Consider the following 18,909-nt stretch of genomic DNA (forward strand, 5'->3'; position numbering starts at 1 on the left):
ATTGTGAGGAAGGGAGAAAAGGACTTCTTTCTTTACCTTCTCCATCCCATGCATAATCTTGTAAGCCTCTATCATGTCACCCCGCAGTCGACGTTTCTCCAAGCTAAAGAGCCCCAAGAGTTTTAACCTTTCTTCATAGGGAAAGTGTTCCAAACCTTCAATCATTTTAGTTGCCCTTTTCTGGACAATGGCCAACCAGATCCTCTGAAGGACTACCAGCAGGGCATGGAGGCTAAGTCTGCCTGATAAGAACAGCAGAAGAGTCCTGCTGTGTCAGACCAGGGAGGGTCCATCTAGGCCAACCTCCTGTCTAACTCAGTGGCCAACCAGTTCCTCTGGACAGCCAACAGCAGGGCAGAGAGGCCGAGGGCTTCCCCTGAGAAGAACATCAGAAGAGCCCTGCTGGATCAGACCAGGGAGGGTCCATCTAGTCCAGCCTCCTGCCTCACACAGTGGCCACCCAGTTCCTCTGGAGGCCAACAACAGGGCAGAGAGGCCGAGGCCTTTCCCTGAGAAGAACATCAGAAGAGCCCTGCTGGATCAGACTAGGGAGGGTCCATCTAGTCCAGCCTCCTGTCTCACACAGTGGCTAACCAGTTCCTCTGGAGGGCCAGCAACAGGGCAGAGAGGCCGAGGCCTTCCCCTGAGAAGAACATCAGAAGAGTCCTGCTGGATCAGACTAGGGAGGGTCCATCTAGTCCAGACTCCTGTCTCACACAGTGGCCATCCAGTTCCTCTGGAGGGCCAGCAACAGGGCAGAGAGGCTGAGGCCTTCCCCTGAGAAGAACATCAGAAGAGCCCTGCTGGGTCAGACCAGTGAGGGTCCATCTAGTCCAGACTCCTGTCTCACACAGTGGCCATCCAGTTCCTCTGGAGGGCCAACAACAGGGCAGAGAGGCTGAGGCCTTCCCCTGAGAAGAACAGTAGAAGAGCCCTGCTGGATCAGACCATTGAGGGTCCATATATTCCAGCATCCTGTCTCACAGTGTGGACAGCCAGTTCCTCCGGATGGCCGACGACAGGGCAGAGGCCGAGGCCTTCTCTTGGTGTTTCCTCCTGGTTTTGGGGTCCAGAGGCTCAGTCCCTCAGCCATCATGGTGGTTCTAATGCATCTTAATGTCTCTGCACCTTTTTTTTAAATCCAGGATCTGACTCTTCCGTCCCACGAGGCTGCCCTGTCCTTGGTGTCTTTGGTGGACGGTTACTTCAGGCTGACCGCGGACTCTAGCCACTACCTGTGCCACGAAGTCGCTCCACCACGGCTTGTGATGAGCGTCTTGAACGGGATCCACGGCCCAATGCAGTAAGTGGCCCCTCTTTCTGTTACTCAGACAGGTCCACACGTGGGACTTGAGGCTCAGAGCATCCTTCTTGAGTGTCGAGAAGTTAGAATCATAGAGTTGGAAGGGGCCTCCAGGGTCATCTAGTCCAACCCCGTGCACAATGCAGGAAACTCACAAACACTTTCCCCTAACTAGAGATGCTGGGAATTGAATCTGGGACCTTGTGCCTGCCAAGCAGAGGCTCTGCCACCAAGCCAGGGTCTCAGGTCAAGGTCTTTCCCATCACCTCCTGCCTGGTTCTTTAACTAGAGATTCCGGGGATTGAACCTGGGACCTTCTGCCTGCCAAGCAGAGGCTCTGCCAGTGAGCCAGGGTCTCTGGTCAAGGTCTTTCCCATCCCCTCCTTCCTGGTCCTTTGAACTGGAGATGTCGGGGATTGAACCTGGGACCTTCTGCATGCCAAGCAGAGGCTCTGCCACTGAGCCAGGGTCTCAGGTCAAGGTCTTCCTCATCACCTCCTGCCTGGTCCTTTTAACTGGAGATGCTAGGGGGATTGAACCTGGGACCTTCTGCATGCTACGCAGACACTCAGTGTCTGAGTCGTGGTCCCTCCCCAAACTATTTGCCAAAACTGGCTGTGTTGGAGGGTGGGCTCTAAAGTATTAGGCACCAGATGAGTTCCCTCCTTCCCTAAACCCCAGTCTCCCAAGGATTCAACACCCCCCCCCCCAATAGCCAGGCATTTCCCAACCCAGATTTGGCAAGCCTATAAATGTTTATGATCCAAGCCAGCTAAAAAGTGGCAACTTATTTTTCATGGCTGCAGTTTATTTTTTCCCCATACTTTGCACCAAAATAGGGTTGCCAGCTGCCTGGAGGGGAAAAAATGTCCGTTTAGCAGAGGCTTAATGGGAAATTATATAGTAGGTGATATTATTTGCCTCCTTGGCGTCAAACGTTGCCTCTGCATATTTCTCTAAGGAACAAAGTTTGAGTGCAGCAGCCCTTAGAAACATAGAGTTGGAAGGGGCCTCCAGGGTCATCTAGTCCAACCCCCTGCACAATGCAGGAAACTTGCAAATAGCTCACAAAAACTCATAAATAAACTTACAAATACGTAAGAATCAGTTCTTACATACTTGCATCCTGTCAGGAATAAACACAGTTCAAAAGCAATGTCCTACTAAGTCATATATGGCCGACTTTGCACGGTTTATTCCCTATAAGAATATGTTTGGAAGCCAGTTTGGTGTAGTGGTTAAGTGTGCGGACATCTAGGAGAACCGGGTTTGATTCCCCACCCCTCCACTTGTAGCTGCTGGAATGGCCTTGGGTTAGCCATAGCTCTCGCAGAGCTGTCCTTGAAAGGGCAGCTTCTGGGAGAGCTCTCTCAGCCACACCTACCTCACAGGGTGTCTGTTATGGGGGAGGAAGGTAAAAGAGATTGGAAGCTACTCTGAGATTCAGAGCGGAGGGCAGGGTATAAACTCAGTATCATCTCCTCTTTCCTCCTCCTCCTCCTTCTTCTGTTGCATCCAATCATAAATAAACACAGTTCAAAAGCAGTGTCCTATTAAGTTACATATGGTCAGTTTTGCATGGTTTATTCCCATAAGAATGTACAATTTTGGTCACCACACCTCAAAAAGGATATCGCACTGGAAAAAATCCAGAAAAGGGCAACTAGAATGATTAAAGGCTTGGAACACTTTCCCTATGAAGAAAGGTAGAAACGCTTGGGGCTCTTTAGCTTGGAGAAACGTCAACTGTGGTGTGACACGATAGAGGTTTACAAGATTATGCATGGAATAGAGAAAGAAGTACTTTTCTCCCTTTCTCACAATACAAGAACTCATGGGCATTCAATGAAATTGCTGAGCAGTCAGGTTAGAACGGATCAAAGGAAGTCCTTCTTCACCCAAAGGGTGATTAACAGGTGAAATTCACTGCCACAGGAGGTGGCGGCGGCTACAGGCATAGACAGCTTCAAGAGGGGATTGGATAAAAATATGGAGCAGAGGTCCATCAGTGGCTCTTAGCCACAGTATATTATTGGAACTGTCTGGGGCAGTGATGCTCTGTATTCTTGGTGCTTGGTGGGGGGAGGGGAGTGGAAGGGCTTCTAGACTCACTTGTGAACCTTCTGATGGCACTTGTGGGGGTTTTTTTGGGCTACTGTGTGACACAGAGTGTTGGACTGGATGGGCCATTGGCCTGATCCAACATGGCTTCTCTTATGTCCTTACGTTAGTGATGTTTGTAAGCCTCATCCTGTTATGTCCTTAGCCCAAAATACATTGCCAAACAGATCCAGCGAATACAGATATTCATTAGCTCATGTCAAATTATTGTCATCTTTAAAAATTTTGTGGCTTCATATTTTATAACCTTGTTAACTTAATAATGGAAAATTTTGAAGTAACAGCATGCACATTAGATAGTAAAGGTAAAGGTCGTCCCCTGTGCAAGCACCAGTCGTTTCCGACTCTGGGGTGACGTTGCTTTCACGGCAGACTTTTTATGGGGTGGTTTGCCATTGCCTTCCCCAGTCCTCTACACTTTCCCCGCAGCAAGCTGGGTGCTCATTTTACCGACCTCGGAAGGATGGAAGGCTGGGTCAACCTGGAGCCGACTACCTGGACCAGCTTCCGCTGTAATCGAACTCAGGTGGTGAGCAGAGGGCTCTGACTGCAGTACTGCAGCTTTACCACAGGGTTCTATACATTAGATAAAACGGAATGGTTAATTCTGTGTACTGTTACCGTTTCCCTGTTTATTAAATAATTCTCTCTCCCTCTTTCTGTCTTTTTTTTTTTTGTAGCAGGAACTCCTTTTCATATTAGGCCACACACCCCTGATGTAGCCAAGAGCTTACAGGAGGTCTCGTACGAAGAGCCCTGTAAGCTCTTAGAGGATTGGCCTAATATACAAAGGAGTTCCTGCTACGAAAAAAGCTGATCCGTATCTGTCTGTGTCTGTCTATCTATCATCTATCAATCATCTGTCATCGTATCTATCTATCTATCTGCCTGCCTGCCTGCCTGCCTGTCTGTCTGTCTGTGTCAAAATCAGCAAAGAACAATGAGATAGTGACAGGTTAAAGAAAGAGCCAAACTCAAGCATCCAAACAGTGGGAGTAATGGGAAGGCACTACTGTTCAGTCATAAATGAGCCTTTCAAAAATATAACCAATCTTTAAAAATAGTGTCTGAAATTATGTTATTTCTTGCAAGAAATTGTATTGCCGGTTGCCGCATGACAAGATGGCTTTTTTTTGTAGAAAAAGCCCAGGAGGAACTTATTTGCATAAAGATCCTGTGAGTTTAGGGGGAGGGATTTGTGAGTTTCCTGCATTGCGCAGGGGGTTGGACTAGATGACCCTAGAGGTCCCTTCCAACTATGATTCTATTAGGCCACACCCCCTGACACCACCATTGTTTCACATGGGGCTTTTTGGGTGGAAAAAGCCCAGCAGGAACTGATTTGCGTATTAGGCCACACCCTCTGGTGCCAAGCCAGCCAGAAACTGAAATATTAAATTGAATATTTTGACCAGGCTCTACTAGCATTGTGGGAGCCAGGAGTCAGTGTATTCATGTTGAGAAACATGGATGTTGGGGTGGGGGAGGCAGTCTGATATATATCACTTCAAGTTAAGAACATAAGAGAAGCCATGTTGGATCACGCCAGTGGCCCATCCAGTCCAACACTCTGTCACACAGTGGCCAAAAAACCCCAGGTGTCATCAGGAGGTCCATCAGTGGGGCCAGGACACTAGAAGCCCTCCCACTGTTGCCCCTCCCAAGCACCAAGAATACAGAGCATCACTTGCCCCAGACATAAGAACATTAGAGAAACCGTGCTGGATCAGGCCAATGGCCCACCCAGTCCAACACTCTGTGTCACATAAGAGAAGCCATGTTGGATCAGGCCAATGGCCCCTCCAGTCCAACACTCTGTGTCACATAAGAGAAGCCATGTTGGATCAGGCCAATGGCCCATCCAGTCCAACACTCTGTGTCACATAAGAACATAAGAGAAGCCATGTTGGATCAGGCCAGTGGCCCATCCGGTCCAACACTCTGTGTCACAGAAGAACATAAGAGAAGCCATGTTGGATCACACTGATGGCCCATCCAGTCCAACACTCTGTGTCACAGAAGAACATAAGAGAAGCCCTGTTGGATCAGACCAATGGGCCATCCAGTCCAACACTCTGTGTCACATAAGAACATAAGAGAAGCCATGTTGGATCAGGCCAATGGCCCCTCCAGTCCAACACTTTGTGTCACATAAGAACATAAGAGAAGCCATGTTGGATCAGGCCAATGGCCCCTCCAGTCCAACACTCTGTGTCACATAAGAACATAAGAGAAGCCCTGTTTGATCAGGCCAGTGGCCCCTCCAGTCCAACACTCTGTGTCACATAAGAACATAACAGAAGCCATGTTGGATCAGGCCAATGGCCCATCCAGTCCAACGCTCTGTGTCACATAAGAACATAAGAGAAGCCATGTTGGATCAGGCCAATGGCCCATCCAGTCCAACGCTCTGTGTCACACAGTGGCCGAAAACCCCAGGTGCCATCAGGAGTTCCTTCAGTGGGGCCAGGACACTAGAAGCCCTCTCACTGTGCCCCTCCCAAGCACCAAGAATACAGAGCATCACTGCCTCAGACCAAGAGTTCCAAGAATGCGATGTGGCTATTCTTTCCTCAGATCTCACTGCTGCATTATTTGGAAAGTGACAGGATAGCTGTTGGGAGTAACGTGCATTTTGGAAATGGGGGGCGAAGGATCTTTTGAGAGGCTGTTCTCTGAAATGTTTCCTGCTCCTGCGTTCCCAGGGAAGAGTTCATCCTGGCCAAACTGAAGCGGGAGGAGCAGGAGGACGGCCTGTACGCCCTTCGCTGGAGCGTCCTGGACTTCAACAGGATGATCTTGTCTGTGATGAGGAGAGGCCAGGTGAGTTTCTAGGAAAACGGCACAGTGGCCTTTAAAAAAAATGTTCTGCGGTCTGCTTCGGACCGGTGGTGGGTTGCTTCTGGCGCTCTACAGAGGAGCAGGCCGCTTAGCCTAATGACCCTCCTAGGCAAATTAGCTCTGAGCAAGTTTGGTGTGGTGGTGAAGTGTGCTGGGAGAACCGGGTTTGATTCCCCCCTTCTCCACTTGCAGCTGCTGGAATTGCCTTGGGACAGCCAGAGCTCTAGCAGAGCTGTCCTTGAAAGGGCAGTTTATGTCAGAGCTCTTTCAGCCCCACCTACCTCACAGGGTGTCTGTCTCCTGAGAGCCAGTTTGGTGCAGTGGTTAAGTGTGCAGACTCTTATCTGGAAGAACCGGGTTTGATTCCCCACTCCTCCATTTGCAGCTGCTGGAATGGCCTTGGGTTAGCCATAGCTCTCGCAAGAGTTGTCCTTGAAAGGGCAGCTTCTGTCAGAGCTCTCTCAGCCCCACCTACCTCACAGGGTGTCTGTCTCCCGAGAGCCAGTTTGGTGTATTGGTGAAGTGTGCGGACTCTTATCTGAGAGAGCCGGGTTTGATTCCCCCCTCCTCCTCTTGCAGCCGCTGGAATGGCCTTGGAACACTATACAGAAGCAAAAAGCTCATAGCATAGTGGCATAAATTGTATTGAGAAATGTACAGTAAAACACTTATGAAAACGTTCTTGTCACCCAATCATTCTATACTGTGCACAGACGCTTGATTTCAACGCTGCCTTGAAACTGACACACCTTAATGCAAAATGCAATAGACCTAAATCAACGTCCACGTAGGAGCTGTTGAAAATAATAAAGAGCCATGCTCTGCGTTCTGTTGCTCACGTGGATTCAAAAAGAACTTGGTCCAGAAGTCCCAATAGAAAAGAAGCATGTGTGTTTTATTGTATATTTCTCAATACAATTTATACCATTTGCAGTATTGTGACGTGAGCTTTTTGCTTCTGTGCAGTGTTCCATCGCATGGCTTCCTCCTATGATTTGTTTCTCGGGATGGCCTTGGGTCAGCCATAGTTCTTGTAGGAGTTGTCCTTGAAAGGGCAGCTTCTGGGAGAGCTCTCTCAGCCCCACTCGCCTCACAGGGTGTCTGTTGTGGGGAAAGGAAGGGATTGCAAGCCGCTCTGAGACTCCCAAGTGAAAGGCCTTTGATTATATGGGAGAACGGGGTTTGATTCCGCACTTCTCCACTTGCAGCTGCTGGAATGGCCTTGGGTCAGCCAGAGCTCTCGCAGAGCTGTTCTTGAAAGGGCAGCTACTGGGAGAGCCCTCTCAGCCCCACCCACCTCACAGGGTGTCCGTTGTGGGTGGGGGGGTGGGAAGGTTAAGGAGATTGTGACTGCTCTGAATATCTTCTTCTTGACTTAGACAGATCACCAGGCTAATCCAATCTTCCCAGGTTTGGGATACTAAGCAGGGTCAGCCCTGGTTAATATTTGGCTGGGAGACCACCAAGAAAGACCAAGTTGCTCCCCAGAGGCAGGCAAGGGCCAACCACCACCTGTCTTAGTCTCTTGCACTGACCAGGATGGCTCAAGCTAACTGGATCTCATCAGATCTCAGAAGCTAGTCAGGGCTCAGCCCCGGTTACTGCTTGGATGGGAGACCACCAGAGAAGTTCAGAGTCCCTATGCAGAGGTAGGCAATGTCAAGCCTTCTCTGTCCATCCCTTGACTTATCCTGGATGCCCCACTCTAACCCAATCTCGACAGATCTCGGAAGCTAAGTCCAGGGTTGTTCCGCAGAGACAGGGAAGGGCAGCACCACCTCTTCTTGTCTTTAGTCTTGGCCTGAATGGCCCTGGCTAGCCTGATCTCATCAGACCTCAGAAGCTAGGCAGGGTCTGCCCTGTCTTGTACTTGGATGGGAGACCACCAGGGTTGCTCTGCAGAGGCAGGCAATGGCAAACCCACCTCTGCTTGTCTCTAGTCTTGGCCTGAATGGCTCTGATCATATCTCAGACGCTAGGCAGGGTCTGCCCTGGATTGTGCTTGGATGGGAGACCACCAGGGTTGCTCTGCAGAGGCAGGCAATGGCAAACCCACCTCTGCTTGTCTCTAGTCTTGGCCTGAATGGCTCTGATCATATCTCAGACGCTAGGCAGGGTCTGCCCTGGATTGTGCTTGGATGGGAGACCACCAGGGTTGCTCTGCAGAGGCAGGCAATGGCAAACCCACCTCTGATTGTCTCTAGTCTTGGCCTGAATGGCGCTGGCTAGCCTGATCTCATCAGACCTCAGAAGCTAGGCAGGGTCTGCCCTGGTTTGTACTTGGATGGGAGACCACCAGGGTTGCTCTGCAGAGGCAGGCAATGGCAAACCCACCTCTGCTTGTCTCTAGACTAGGCCTGAATGGCCCTGGCTAGCCTGATCTCATCAGACCTCAGAAGCTAGGCAGGGTCTGCCCTGGTTTGTACTTGGATGGGAGACCACCAGGGTTGCTCTGCAGAGGCAGGCAATGGCAAACCCACCTCTACTTGTCACTAGACTAGGCCTGAATGGCCCTGGCTAGCCTGATCTCATCAGACCTCAGAAGCTAGGCAGGGTCTGCCCTGGTTTGTACTTGGATGGGAGACCATCAGGGTTGCTCTGAAGAGGCAGGCAATGGCAAACCCACCTCTGCTTGTCTCTAGACTTGGCCTGAATGGCCCTGGCTAGCCTGATCTCATCAGACCTCAGAAGCTAGGCAGGGTCTGCCCTGGTTTGTACTTCGATGGGAGACCACCAGGGTTGCTCTGCAGAGGCAGGCAATGGCAAACCCACCTCTACTTGTCACTAGACTAGGCCTGAATGGCCCTGGCTAGCCTGATCTCATCAGACCTCAGAAGCTAGGCAGGGTCTGCCCTGGTTTGTACTTGGATGGGAGACCACCAGGGTTGCTCTGCAGAGGCCAGCAATGGCAAACCCACCTCTACTTGTCACTAGACTAGGCCTGAATGGCCCTGGCTAGCCTGATCTCATCAGACCTCAGAAGCTAGGCAGGGTCTGCCCTGGTTTGTACTTGGATGGGAGACCACCAGGGTTGCTCTGCAGAAGCAGGCAATGGCAAACCCACCTCTACTTGTCACTAGACTAGGCCTGAATGGCCCTGGCTAGCCTGATCTCATCAGACCTCAGAAGCTAGGCAGGGTCTGCCCTGGTTTGTACTTGGATGGGAGACCATCAGGGTTGCTCTGAAGAGGCAGGCAATGGCAAACCCACCTCTGCTTGTCTCTAGACTTGGCCTGAATGGCCCTGGCTAGCCTGATCTCATCAGACCTCAGAAGCTAGGCAGGGTCTGCCCTGGTTTGTACTTGGATGGGAGACCACCAGGGTTGCTCTGCAGAGGCAGGCAATGGCAAACCCACCTCTACTTGTCACTAGACTAGGCCTGAATGGCCCTGGCTAGCCTGATCTCATCAGACCTCAGAAGCTAGGCAAGGTCTGCCCTGGTTTGTACTTGGATGGGAGACCACCAGGGTTGCTCTGCAGAGGCAGGCAATGGCAAACCCACCTCTACTTGTCACTAGACTAGGCCTGAATGGCCCTGGCTAGCCTGATCTCATCAGACCTCAGAAGCTAGGCAGGGTCTGCCCTGGTTTGTACTTGGATGGGAGACCACCAGGGTTGCTCTGCAGAGGCAGGCAATGGCAAACCCACCTCTACTTGTCACTAGACTAGGCCTGAATGGCCCTGGCTAGCCTGATCTCATCAGACCTCAGAAGCTAGGCAGGGTCTGCCCTGGTTTGTACTTGGATGGGAGACCATCAGGGTTGCTCTGAAGAGGCAGGCAATGGCAAACCCACCTCTGCTTGTCTCTAGACTTGGCCTGAATGGCCCTGGCTAGCCTGATCTCATCAGACCTCAGAAGCTGGGCAAAGTCTGCCTGGGTTTGTACTTGGATGGGAGACCACCAAGGTTGCTCTGCAGAGGCAGGCAATGGCAAGCCCACCTCTGCTTGTCTCTAGACTTGGCCTGAATGGCCCTGGCTAGCCTGATCTCATCAGACCACAGAAGCTAGGCAGGGTCTGCCCTGGCTTGTACTTGGATGGGAGACCACCAGGGTTGCTCTGCAGAGGCAGGCAATGGCAAACCCACCTCTGCTTGTCTCTAGTCTTGGCCTGAATGGCTCTGATCATATCTTAGAAGCTAGGCAGGGTTTGTCCTGGATTGTGCTTGGATGGGAGACCACCAGGGTTGCTCTGCAGAGGCAGGCAATGGCAAACCCACCTCTGCTTGTCTCTTGCCTTGACCAGGCTGGCCCAATCTAGTCAGATCCGGGAAGGTCAGCAGGGTCTGCCCTGGTTTGCACTTGGATGGCAGCCTGCTAAGGAAGCCCAAGGTTGTTCCACAGAGGCAGGCAATGGCAAACCACCGCCTGTGTTAGTCTCTTGCCTTGACCGGGATGGCTCAGGCTAGCCTGCTGTCGTTGGATCTCAGAAGCTAGGCAGGGTCAGCCCCTGTTGCTCCTTGGATGGGAGACCACCAGAGAAGTTCAGGGTTGCTTTGCAGAGGCAGGCAACAGCGAGGCTACTCTGTCCATCTCTTGACTTGTCCTGGATACCCTAGGCTAGCCGAATCTTGGAATCTAGGCCAGGTTGGCTGCGGTTCGTACTTGGATGGAGCCGCCCAGCAGTGGTGCTGGCTGTCCAAGCTGGTGGGCTTCCGTCCCTCGCTTATTCTTCCTTGTTTGCTCCAGAACGGCCGGGTCCAGGATGCCACCAGCTACAGACAGTTCCGGATCCAGAGGAAAGGAAGCTCCTTCGTGCTGGAAGGCTGGGAGCAGAAGTTTTCCAGCGTGCAGGAACTGATGAACGCTCTCAAAGGATGCACGTTACGATCGGGAAACGAGACCTTTGTTTTGAAGAGGTGCTGCCTCCCCAAACCAGGAGGTACAAAGAGTCGGCTGCATTAACCTGCTTTCAGTTGTATAGGCCAACGCGGGAAGACACCTTGGCCAAGTGGAGGCGGGCACAATACCTGCTCTGAGCCACCTTGGCGGGAAGGGTGGGATATATATCCCATTAATATGATGATAATGATGATGATGATTGAGAGCCAGTTTGGTGTAGTGGTGAAGTGCGCGGGCTCTTATCTGGAAGAACCGGGTTTGATTCCCCACTCCTTCACTGGCAGATGCTGGAATGGCCTTGGGTCAGCCATAGTTCTTGCAGAGCTGTCCTTGAAAGGGCAGCTTCTGGGAGAGCTCTCTCAGCCCCACCCACCTCACAGGGCATCTGTTGCGGGGGAGGAAGATAAAGGAGATTGTGAACCACTCTGAGATTCGGAATGGAGGGCAGGATATAAATGTCGTCTTCTTCTTTTGGTGTAGTGGTTTGTTGTAGTGGTTAAGTGTGTGGACTCTTTATCAGGGAGAACCGGAGTTTGGTGTAGTGGTTAAGTGTGCAGACTCTTATCTGGAAGAACCGTTTTTGATTCCCCACTCCTCCACTTACAGCTGTTGGAATGGCCTTGGGTCAGCCAGAGCTCTCGCAGAGGTTGTCCTTGAAAGGGCAGCTGGTGTGAGAGCCCTCTCAGCCCCACCCACCTCAGCCCCACTCACTTCTGTTGTGAGGAAGGAAGATAAAGGATATTGTAGGCCACTCTGAGACTCTGTCCTTGAAAGGGCAGCTTCTGGGAGAGCTCTCTCAGCCCCACGCACCTCACTGGGTGTCTGTTGTGAGGAAGGAAGATAAAGGAGATTGAGAGCCGCTCTGAGACTCTGAGATTCGAAGTGGAGGGCAGGATATAAATCCAATATCATCATCATCATTTTATTTTTATCTCAGTCCCACCCACCTCACAGGGTGTCTGTTGTGGGGGAAGGAGATAAAGGAGATTGTAAGCTGCTCTGAGACTCTGATTCAGAGTGAAGAGCAGGGTATATATCTGCTGTCTTCTTCTTGGTGCTTGGGTGGGGGCAACAGTGGGAGGGTTTTCGGAGTTCTGGCCCCATTGGTGGATCTCCTGAAGGCACCTGGGTTTTGGCCACTGTGTGACACAGAGTGTTGGACTGGATGGACCATTGTCTGATCCAGCATGGCTTCTCTTATGTTCTTATGTCCGGGCAAGTGATGCTCTGTATTCTTGCTGTTTGGAGGGGCAAGAGTGGGAGGGCTTCTGGAGTTCTGGCCCTGCTGGTGGACCTCCCGATGGCATCATGGTTTTGGCCACTGCGTGACACAGAGTGTTGGACTGGATGGGCCATTGGCCTGATCCAACATGGCTTCTCTTATGTTCTTATGTCTGGGGCAGTGATGCTCTGTATTCTTGGTGGTTGTGGGGGCAACAGTGTCCTTCTAGTGTCCTGGCCCCACTGATGGCATCCTGGTGGCACCTGGGTTTTGGCCACTGCATGACACAGAGTGTTGGACTGGATGGGCCACTGGCCTGATCCAACATGGCTTCTCTTATGTTCTTATGTATGGGGCAGTGCTTGAGGGGGGCAATGGTGGGAAGTCTTCTGAAGCTCAGGCCCCACTGGTGGACTGTGTGGCACAGAGTGTTGGACTGGGTGGGCCACTGATCCAACTTGCCTTCTTTTGCATTCTTTCTTTGGTGGGTTTTTCCCTGCCGAACCTCAAACTCCGTTTCCTTTTGCAGAAATCTCAGACTTGCTGATCACGCGGAAGGTGAAAGACGGCAGCCGTCAGATTCTAAACTTGAGCCAGCTGAGTTTCCACCAGATCCGAAAGGACGAGATCACCCAGGTCAGCTCTCTTTCATCTTTTGGGGCTGAAAGAATAGTCCTGGCTAAGGCTAACGCAGCCTAAGAAGGACTCTACATTCTCCTCCTGTGTAAGGAACTCTGCGCCCCAATCTAACTCTCAATGTAGGAGATCCGGTGGCTTAGTAGCTCCTAATATGTCAAGTTTGGGGTGAATTCTTTGTTTCCCAGGGAACTAGAGAAACTGTTTACTACAAGGGGCGTTAGCCCCTTGAGAGCCGGATCTGACGTAAATGAGACCTTTTCGGGCCGGGCCATGCATTTACCTATTTAAGATTAGGTAGAACAGGTAAAGAAAAAAGAGCCCCATGGCTCAGAGTGGTAAAGCTGCAGTACTGCAGTCCTAAGCTCTGCTCATGACCTGAGTTCAATCCCTGGCAGAAGCTGGGTTTTCAGGAAGCCAGCTTGAGGTTGACTCAGCCTTCCATCCTTCCGAGGTCGGTAAACTAAGTATTCAGCTTGCTGGGGGAAAGTGTAGATGACTGGGGAAGGCAACGGCAAAAAATCCTGTAAAAAGTCTGCCATGAAAACGTTGTGAAAGCAATGTCCCCCCAGAGTCAGAAACGACTGGTGCTTGCACACCAGTCCCTCCCTCCCTCCCTCCCTCCCTCCCTCCCTCCCTCCCTTCCTTCCTTCCTTCCTTCCTTCCTTCCTTCCTTCCTTCCTTCCTTCCTTCCTTCCTTCCTTCCTTCCTTCCTTCCTTCCTTCCTTCCTCCCTCCCTCCCTCCCTCCCTCCCTCCCTCCCTTCCTTCCTTCCTTCCTTCCTGTGCAGAGTGTTAAAGCTGCAGTATTGCAATCGGAGCCCTCTGCTCACGACCTGAGTTCGATCCCCGGTGGAAGCTGGGTTTTCAGGTAGCCGGCTCGAGGTTGACTCAGCCTTCCATCCTTCCGAGGTCAGTCAAAGGAGCTTGCTGGGGGGAAAGTGTAATGACCGGGGAAGGCAATGGCAAACCACCCCGTAAAAAGTCGGCCGTGAAAACGTGGCAGCAACGTCACCCCAGAGTCGAAAACGACTGGTGCTTGCACAGGGAACTACCTTTACCTTTACCTTAGAACAGGTATAAACTTTATAAAGTACACAAACACAATTAAATGGGTTTTTTTAAAAGGGAGGAGCCTCAGCCAATGGAGAAAGTGGAGGCTTTGCTCTGTAGCTCTTGTGCGATTTAGCAAGCCTTGCAAAGCAAGTTGAGATGCAGAAGGAAGCAAGAGAGAGGGAGAAGGAAGCGGATGACAGCCACTTGCTTGGGGGCCTGATAGGAGCTCTCCGGGGGCTTGATTTAGCCCCTGGGCTGCATGTTTGACACCCTTGATTTACTGTATTAAAGCAAGCCATAGTCCCTAACCGGGACTATTGATGGGGGAAAAGCTCCACTGCTTCATAGCAAGGTCTTTGGGATGCTGTGAGCAGCGTCCTTTCTTGTGGAAAAAGATTCCTTTGAGCCCAATAGGGTTTACTTTCGGGGCGAAGGAACGCTTTCTGCTAACACACTGGGGTCTTCACCTCCTTCAGAGAGCCCACCTGGGACAAGGAACACGAACCAACATCTACGACGGCTTGTTGCGCGTGTGTGGTGGGACCGGCGGTGACGACGAGACAGAGTATTTCTCCACGGAGCAGAACAACAACAGCCGGGAGATGCGGGTGGTGCTCAAGATGCTGGACCCCAGCCACAGGGACATCGCACTGGTGAGTAGACGCGATGGGCGGCCCCAGAGCAGAGCATGCCCTCGGCCTGCCTGCCTGGATGGGCGGCCCTCTTTATTTTGGAAGCTCTGGATTTAGGGCAACAACTTCCATTGTTTGGGAGGTGGCCATGGCACAGTGGTAGAGATTCCGCTTGGCATGCAGAAGATCCCAGGTTCAATCCCCGGGATCTCCAGTTAAAAGGACCAGGCAGGAGGTGATAAGAAAGACGTTGACCTGAGACCCTGGCTTAGTGGTAGAGCCTCTGATTGGCATGCAGAAGGTCCCAGGTTCAGTTCCTGGCATCTCCAGTTAGAAGGACCAGGCAGGAGGTGATGGGAAACACCTTGACTTGAGACCCTGGCTCAGTGGCAGAGCCTCTGCTTGGCATGCAGAAGGTCCCAGGTTCAATCCCCAGCATCTCCAGTTGAAAGGACCAGGCAGGAGGGGATGGGAAAGACCTCGACCTGAGACCCTGGCTCAGTGGCAGAGCCTCTGCTTGAAATGCAGAAGGTCCCAGGTTTAATCCCCAGCATCTCCAGTTAAAAGGACCAGGCAGGAGGGGATGGGAAAGACCTTGACCTGAGACCCTGGCTCAGTGGTAGAGCCTCTGTTTGGCATGCAGACTAGATGGACCCTTCCCAGGTCCCAGGTTCAATCCCCAGCATCTCCAGTTAGAAGGACCAGGCAGGAGGTGATGTGAAGGACTTCTGCCTGGAGAGCAGCTGCCAGTGTGAGTAGATAGTACTGACCTTGATAGGCTAAGGGTCTGATTCACTTATAAGGTTACAGGGGTAGAGCCTCTGCTTGGCATGCAGAAGCTCCCAGGCGCAATCTCTGGCATCTCCACTTCAAAGGACCAGGCAGGAGGGGATGGGAAATACCTCCTTGAGACCCTGGAACTGTTGCTGCCGGTCTTAGTAGGCAATACGGGCTTCAATGGACCAAAGGCCTGATTCATTAGAAGGCCGCTTTGTGTGTATAATGGACTGCACAGGGCCAACTCCGTCCCCTACTTTCTCTGGCATCCTGAATTCGGACCAGAAGCAAGAGATGGAGAAGGGCCTGGGAGACAGGGCCACTTCACACACTGCCTGTTTCCCTTCTCGTCCAACCCAGGCTAGCCCAATATGGTCAGATCTTGGAAGCTAAGCCAGGCGGGCCCAGATCATTCCTTCGATGGGAACCCCGAGGGAACTCTCCAGGGTTGCTACGCAGAGGCAGGCAACGGCAAGCCACCTCTGAATGTCTCTTGCTTTGGCTTCGATGGCCCAGGCTAGCCTGATCTTATCAGATCTTGGAAGATAAGCCAGGTGGGCCCAGATCATTCCTTCAATGGGAACCCCGAGGGAACTCTCCAGGGTTGCTACACAGAGGCAGGCAACGGCAAGCCACCTCTGAATGTCTCTTGCTTTGACTTCGATGGCCCAGGCTAGCCTGGTCTTATCAGATCTTGGAAGATAAGCAGTGTTAGCCCTTGGATTGGAGACTGCCAAAGAAGTCCAGGGTGGCTATGCAGAGGCAGGCTGTGACAAACCACCTCTCTTGCCTTGATTTGGATCAGGTTAGGCTGATCTTGTCCAATCTCAGAAGCAAACAGGGTTGGCACCGGATAGTATGAAGGTGGATAGTTCTAGGACAGGGGTGGGGAACATCAGGCCCGAGAGCCATTTACGGCCCTCGAGATCGCTTGGTCAGGGGTTGCTGGGCTGAGTCCCCCCTCTCTCTTGTGGGCATTGTGAAGGACTGCTGCTGGGGTATGAGGGTGTTTCTAAAGGTCTGCTGGGAGCAGCTGAAGGGAGAGGGAGGGAGGGCTGGCAGGGGTGGGAGCCAGCTACCACCAGTTCAATTTGCATGTGATTACCCCAGATGGTGTGGCCTAATATGCTAATATTAGGGGATGCGGTCTAATATGCCTGGACTTAGGCATTTGCCTAGAGCGGCAGGCCAGTGTGTGTGTGTGTGTGTGCGCGCTGAATTAGGCTCTCCCCACATGACTTCTGATAGAAAAAAATTATTTGCATTAATTCTGCCGGCCTGAATCATTCTCCCTTGGCGGAGCACTGTTTTTTAAGTTGATAATTTTGCACGGCCCGCGGATGATGTTATAAATATCCAAATGGTCCTTGTCAGAAAAAAAAGGTTCCCCGGGGTCACTATGCAGAGGCAGCTGACGGCAAAACGCTGCTGTTTGTCTCTTGCCCTGACCTGGAATAGCCCAGGCTGTCCCAATATCAGATCTCGGAAGCTAAGCAGGGACGGCCTTGGTCAGCACTTGGATGAGAGACCACCCAGGAATCCCAGGGCCGCTGCAGAGGCAGGCAATGGCAAACCCCCTCTGAATGTCTCTTGCCTTGACCTGAATGCCCCAGGCTAGCCTGCTTTCATCAGATCTTGGAAGCGAAACAAGGTGGGCCCGGATCAGTTCTTGGATGGGAACCCACCAGGGAAGTCCAAGGTTGTTATGCAGAGGCAGGCAAGGGCAAACCACCTCTGCATGTGTCTTGCCTTGATGGCCCAGGCTAGCCTGATCCTGTCAGATCTTGGAAGCGAAACAAGGTGGGCTCAGATCAGTCCTTGGATGGGAACCCACCAGGGGAGTCCAGGGTTGCTACGCAGAGGCAGGCAACGGCAAACCACCTCTGAACATCTCCTGCCTTGACCTCGAATGCCCAGGCCAGCCTGCTTTCATCAGCTGTGGAAAGATAAGCCGCGGGGCTGATCCTTAGACGGGAGACCGCTGAGGGAATCCAGAGCTGCTGCGCAGAGACCGGCAGTGGCAAACCACCATCTCTTGCCTTGAGGACTCTCTGATCTTGCCCCGCTTGACGGCATTTCTTACCGCTGTCCTAAAACGGTCGACGGTAGCGGAAGTTCCATAGTGGGCTCCCCTTCCCCACGCCCCACCTTCAGCAGGCTCTCGGTCAGCCAGTAGAATCCCGCTTCTGTATTTCGGCTGTACCCTTCGCGTGGTGACGGCCTGCCCTCTCTTACCCACAGGCGTTCTTCGAGACCGCAAGCCTCATGAACCAGGTCTCCCACATCCACTTGGCATTTGTGCACGGGGTGTGCGTGCGGGGCTCCGAGAGTAAGTATGACCTCCGCCTCACCCCACCCCCACCCCACTCTGTCTTCTGCAGGGCTTCTCGCCTTGCCTCGTGCCTGCCTCTTGGAGAGGCTGTAATCTGGTCTTCTGAGCAGCGCTTCCTCTGAGCCAGGGGTGGCCAAACTGTGGCTTGGGAGCCACATGGCTCTTCTGCACATATTGTCTAGCTCCTGAAGCCCACACTGCCCAATGAGCCAGCTTGGAGAAGGCATTTCTCTCTTTAAAGTCACTTCACCAAGCCAATGGCAGCCTATGGCTTGGAGAACGTATATAAAGTTAAAATTGCTTCTTTCCCACCTCTCCCTCCCTCCTCCCTCCCCCATCTATTTTCCTCCCTCCATCCCCTCCCTCCCTCTCTCCTTCCTACCTTCCTCCTTCCCTCTTCCCTCCCTCCCTCTCTCCTTCCTTCCTTCCTTCCTTCCTTCCTACCTTCCCTCCTTCCCTCCTTCCTTCCTTCCTTCCTTCCTTCCTTCCTTCCTTCCTCCCTCCCTCCCTCCCTCCCTCCCTCCCTTCCTCCCTCCTTCCCTCCCTCCCACCATCTATTTTCCTCCCTCCCTCTCTTCCTCCCTCCCACCCTCCCTCTCTCTTTCCCTCCTCCCACCCTCCCTCCCTCCCTCCTTCCTTCCTATTTCCCTTCCCCCTCCTCCTCCCTCCCTCCCTCTCTCCTTCCTTCCTTCCTTCCTTCCTTCCTTCCTTCCTTCCTTCCTTCCTTCCTTCCTTCCTTCCTTCCTTCCTTCCTCCCTCCCTCCCTCCCTCCCTCCCCTCCCTCCCACCCACCATCTATTTTCCTCCCTCCCTCTCTTCCTCCCTCCCACTCTCCCTCTCTCTTTCCCTCCTCCCACCCCTCCCTCCCTCCTTCCTTCCTACTTTCCTTCCTTCCTATTTCCCTTCCCCCTCCTCCCTCCCTCCCTTCCCTCCTCCCTCCCTCCCTTCCTTCCTTCCTTCCTTCCTTCCTTCCTTCCTTCCTTCCTTCCTTCCTTCCTTCCTTCCTTCCTTCCTTCCTTCCTTCCTTCCTTCCTTCCTCCCTCCCTCCCTCCCTCCCTCCCTCCCTCCCTCCCTCCCTCCCCCATCTATTTTCCTCCCTCTCTCCCTCCCTCCCTCCTCCCTCTCTCTCTCCCTCCCAGCTCTCTGACGTT

General features: G+C 52.5%; 1 protein-coding gene across 2 annotated transcripts in view; it reads left to right on the top strand.

Annotated features, from left to right (window-relative positions):
* TYK2 (tyrosine kinase 2) overlaps positions 1-18,909 on the top strand; it is an 87,570-nt gene that overhangs the window by 48,178 nt on the left and 20,483 nt on the right. For both annotated transcript variants that reach the window (XM_060253469.1, XM_060253470.1), the window contains exons 7-12: positions 1,146-1,303; positions 6,130-6,247; positions 10,953-11,145; positions 12,857-12,963; positions 14,494-14,670; positions 17,668-17,755. In XM_060253469.1, coding sequence (XP_060109452.1) covers positions 1,146-1,303; positions 6,130-6,247; positions 10,953-11,145; positions 12,857-12,963; positions 14,494-14,670; positions 17,668-17,755 — 841 coding nt within the window. The remainder of the gene's footprint in view (positions 1-1,145; positions 1,304-6,129; positions 6,248-10,952; positions 11,146-12,856; positions 12,964-14,493; positions 14,671-17,667; positions 17,756-18,909) is intronic.

This window comes from Heteronotia binoei, chromosome 13, assembly GCF_032191835.1.
Source record: "Heteronotia binoei isolate CCM8104 ecotype False Entrance Well chromosome 13, APGP_CSIRO_Hbin_v1, whole genome shotgun sequence".
Lineage (NCBI taxonomy): Eukaryota > Metazoa > Chordata > Lepidosauria > Squamata > Gekkonidae > Heteronotia > Heteronotia binoei.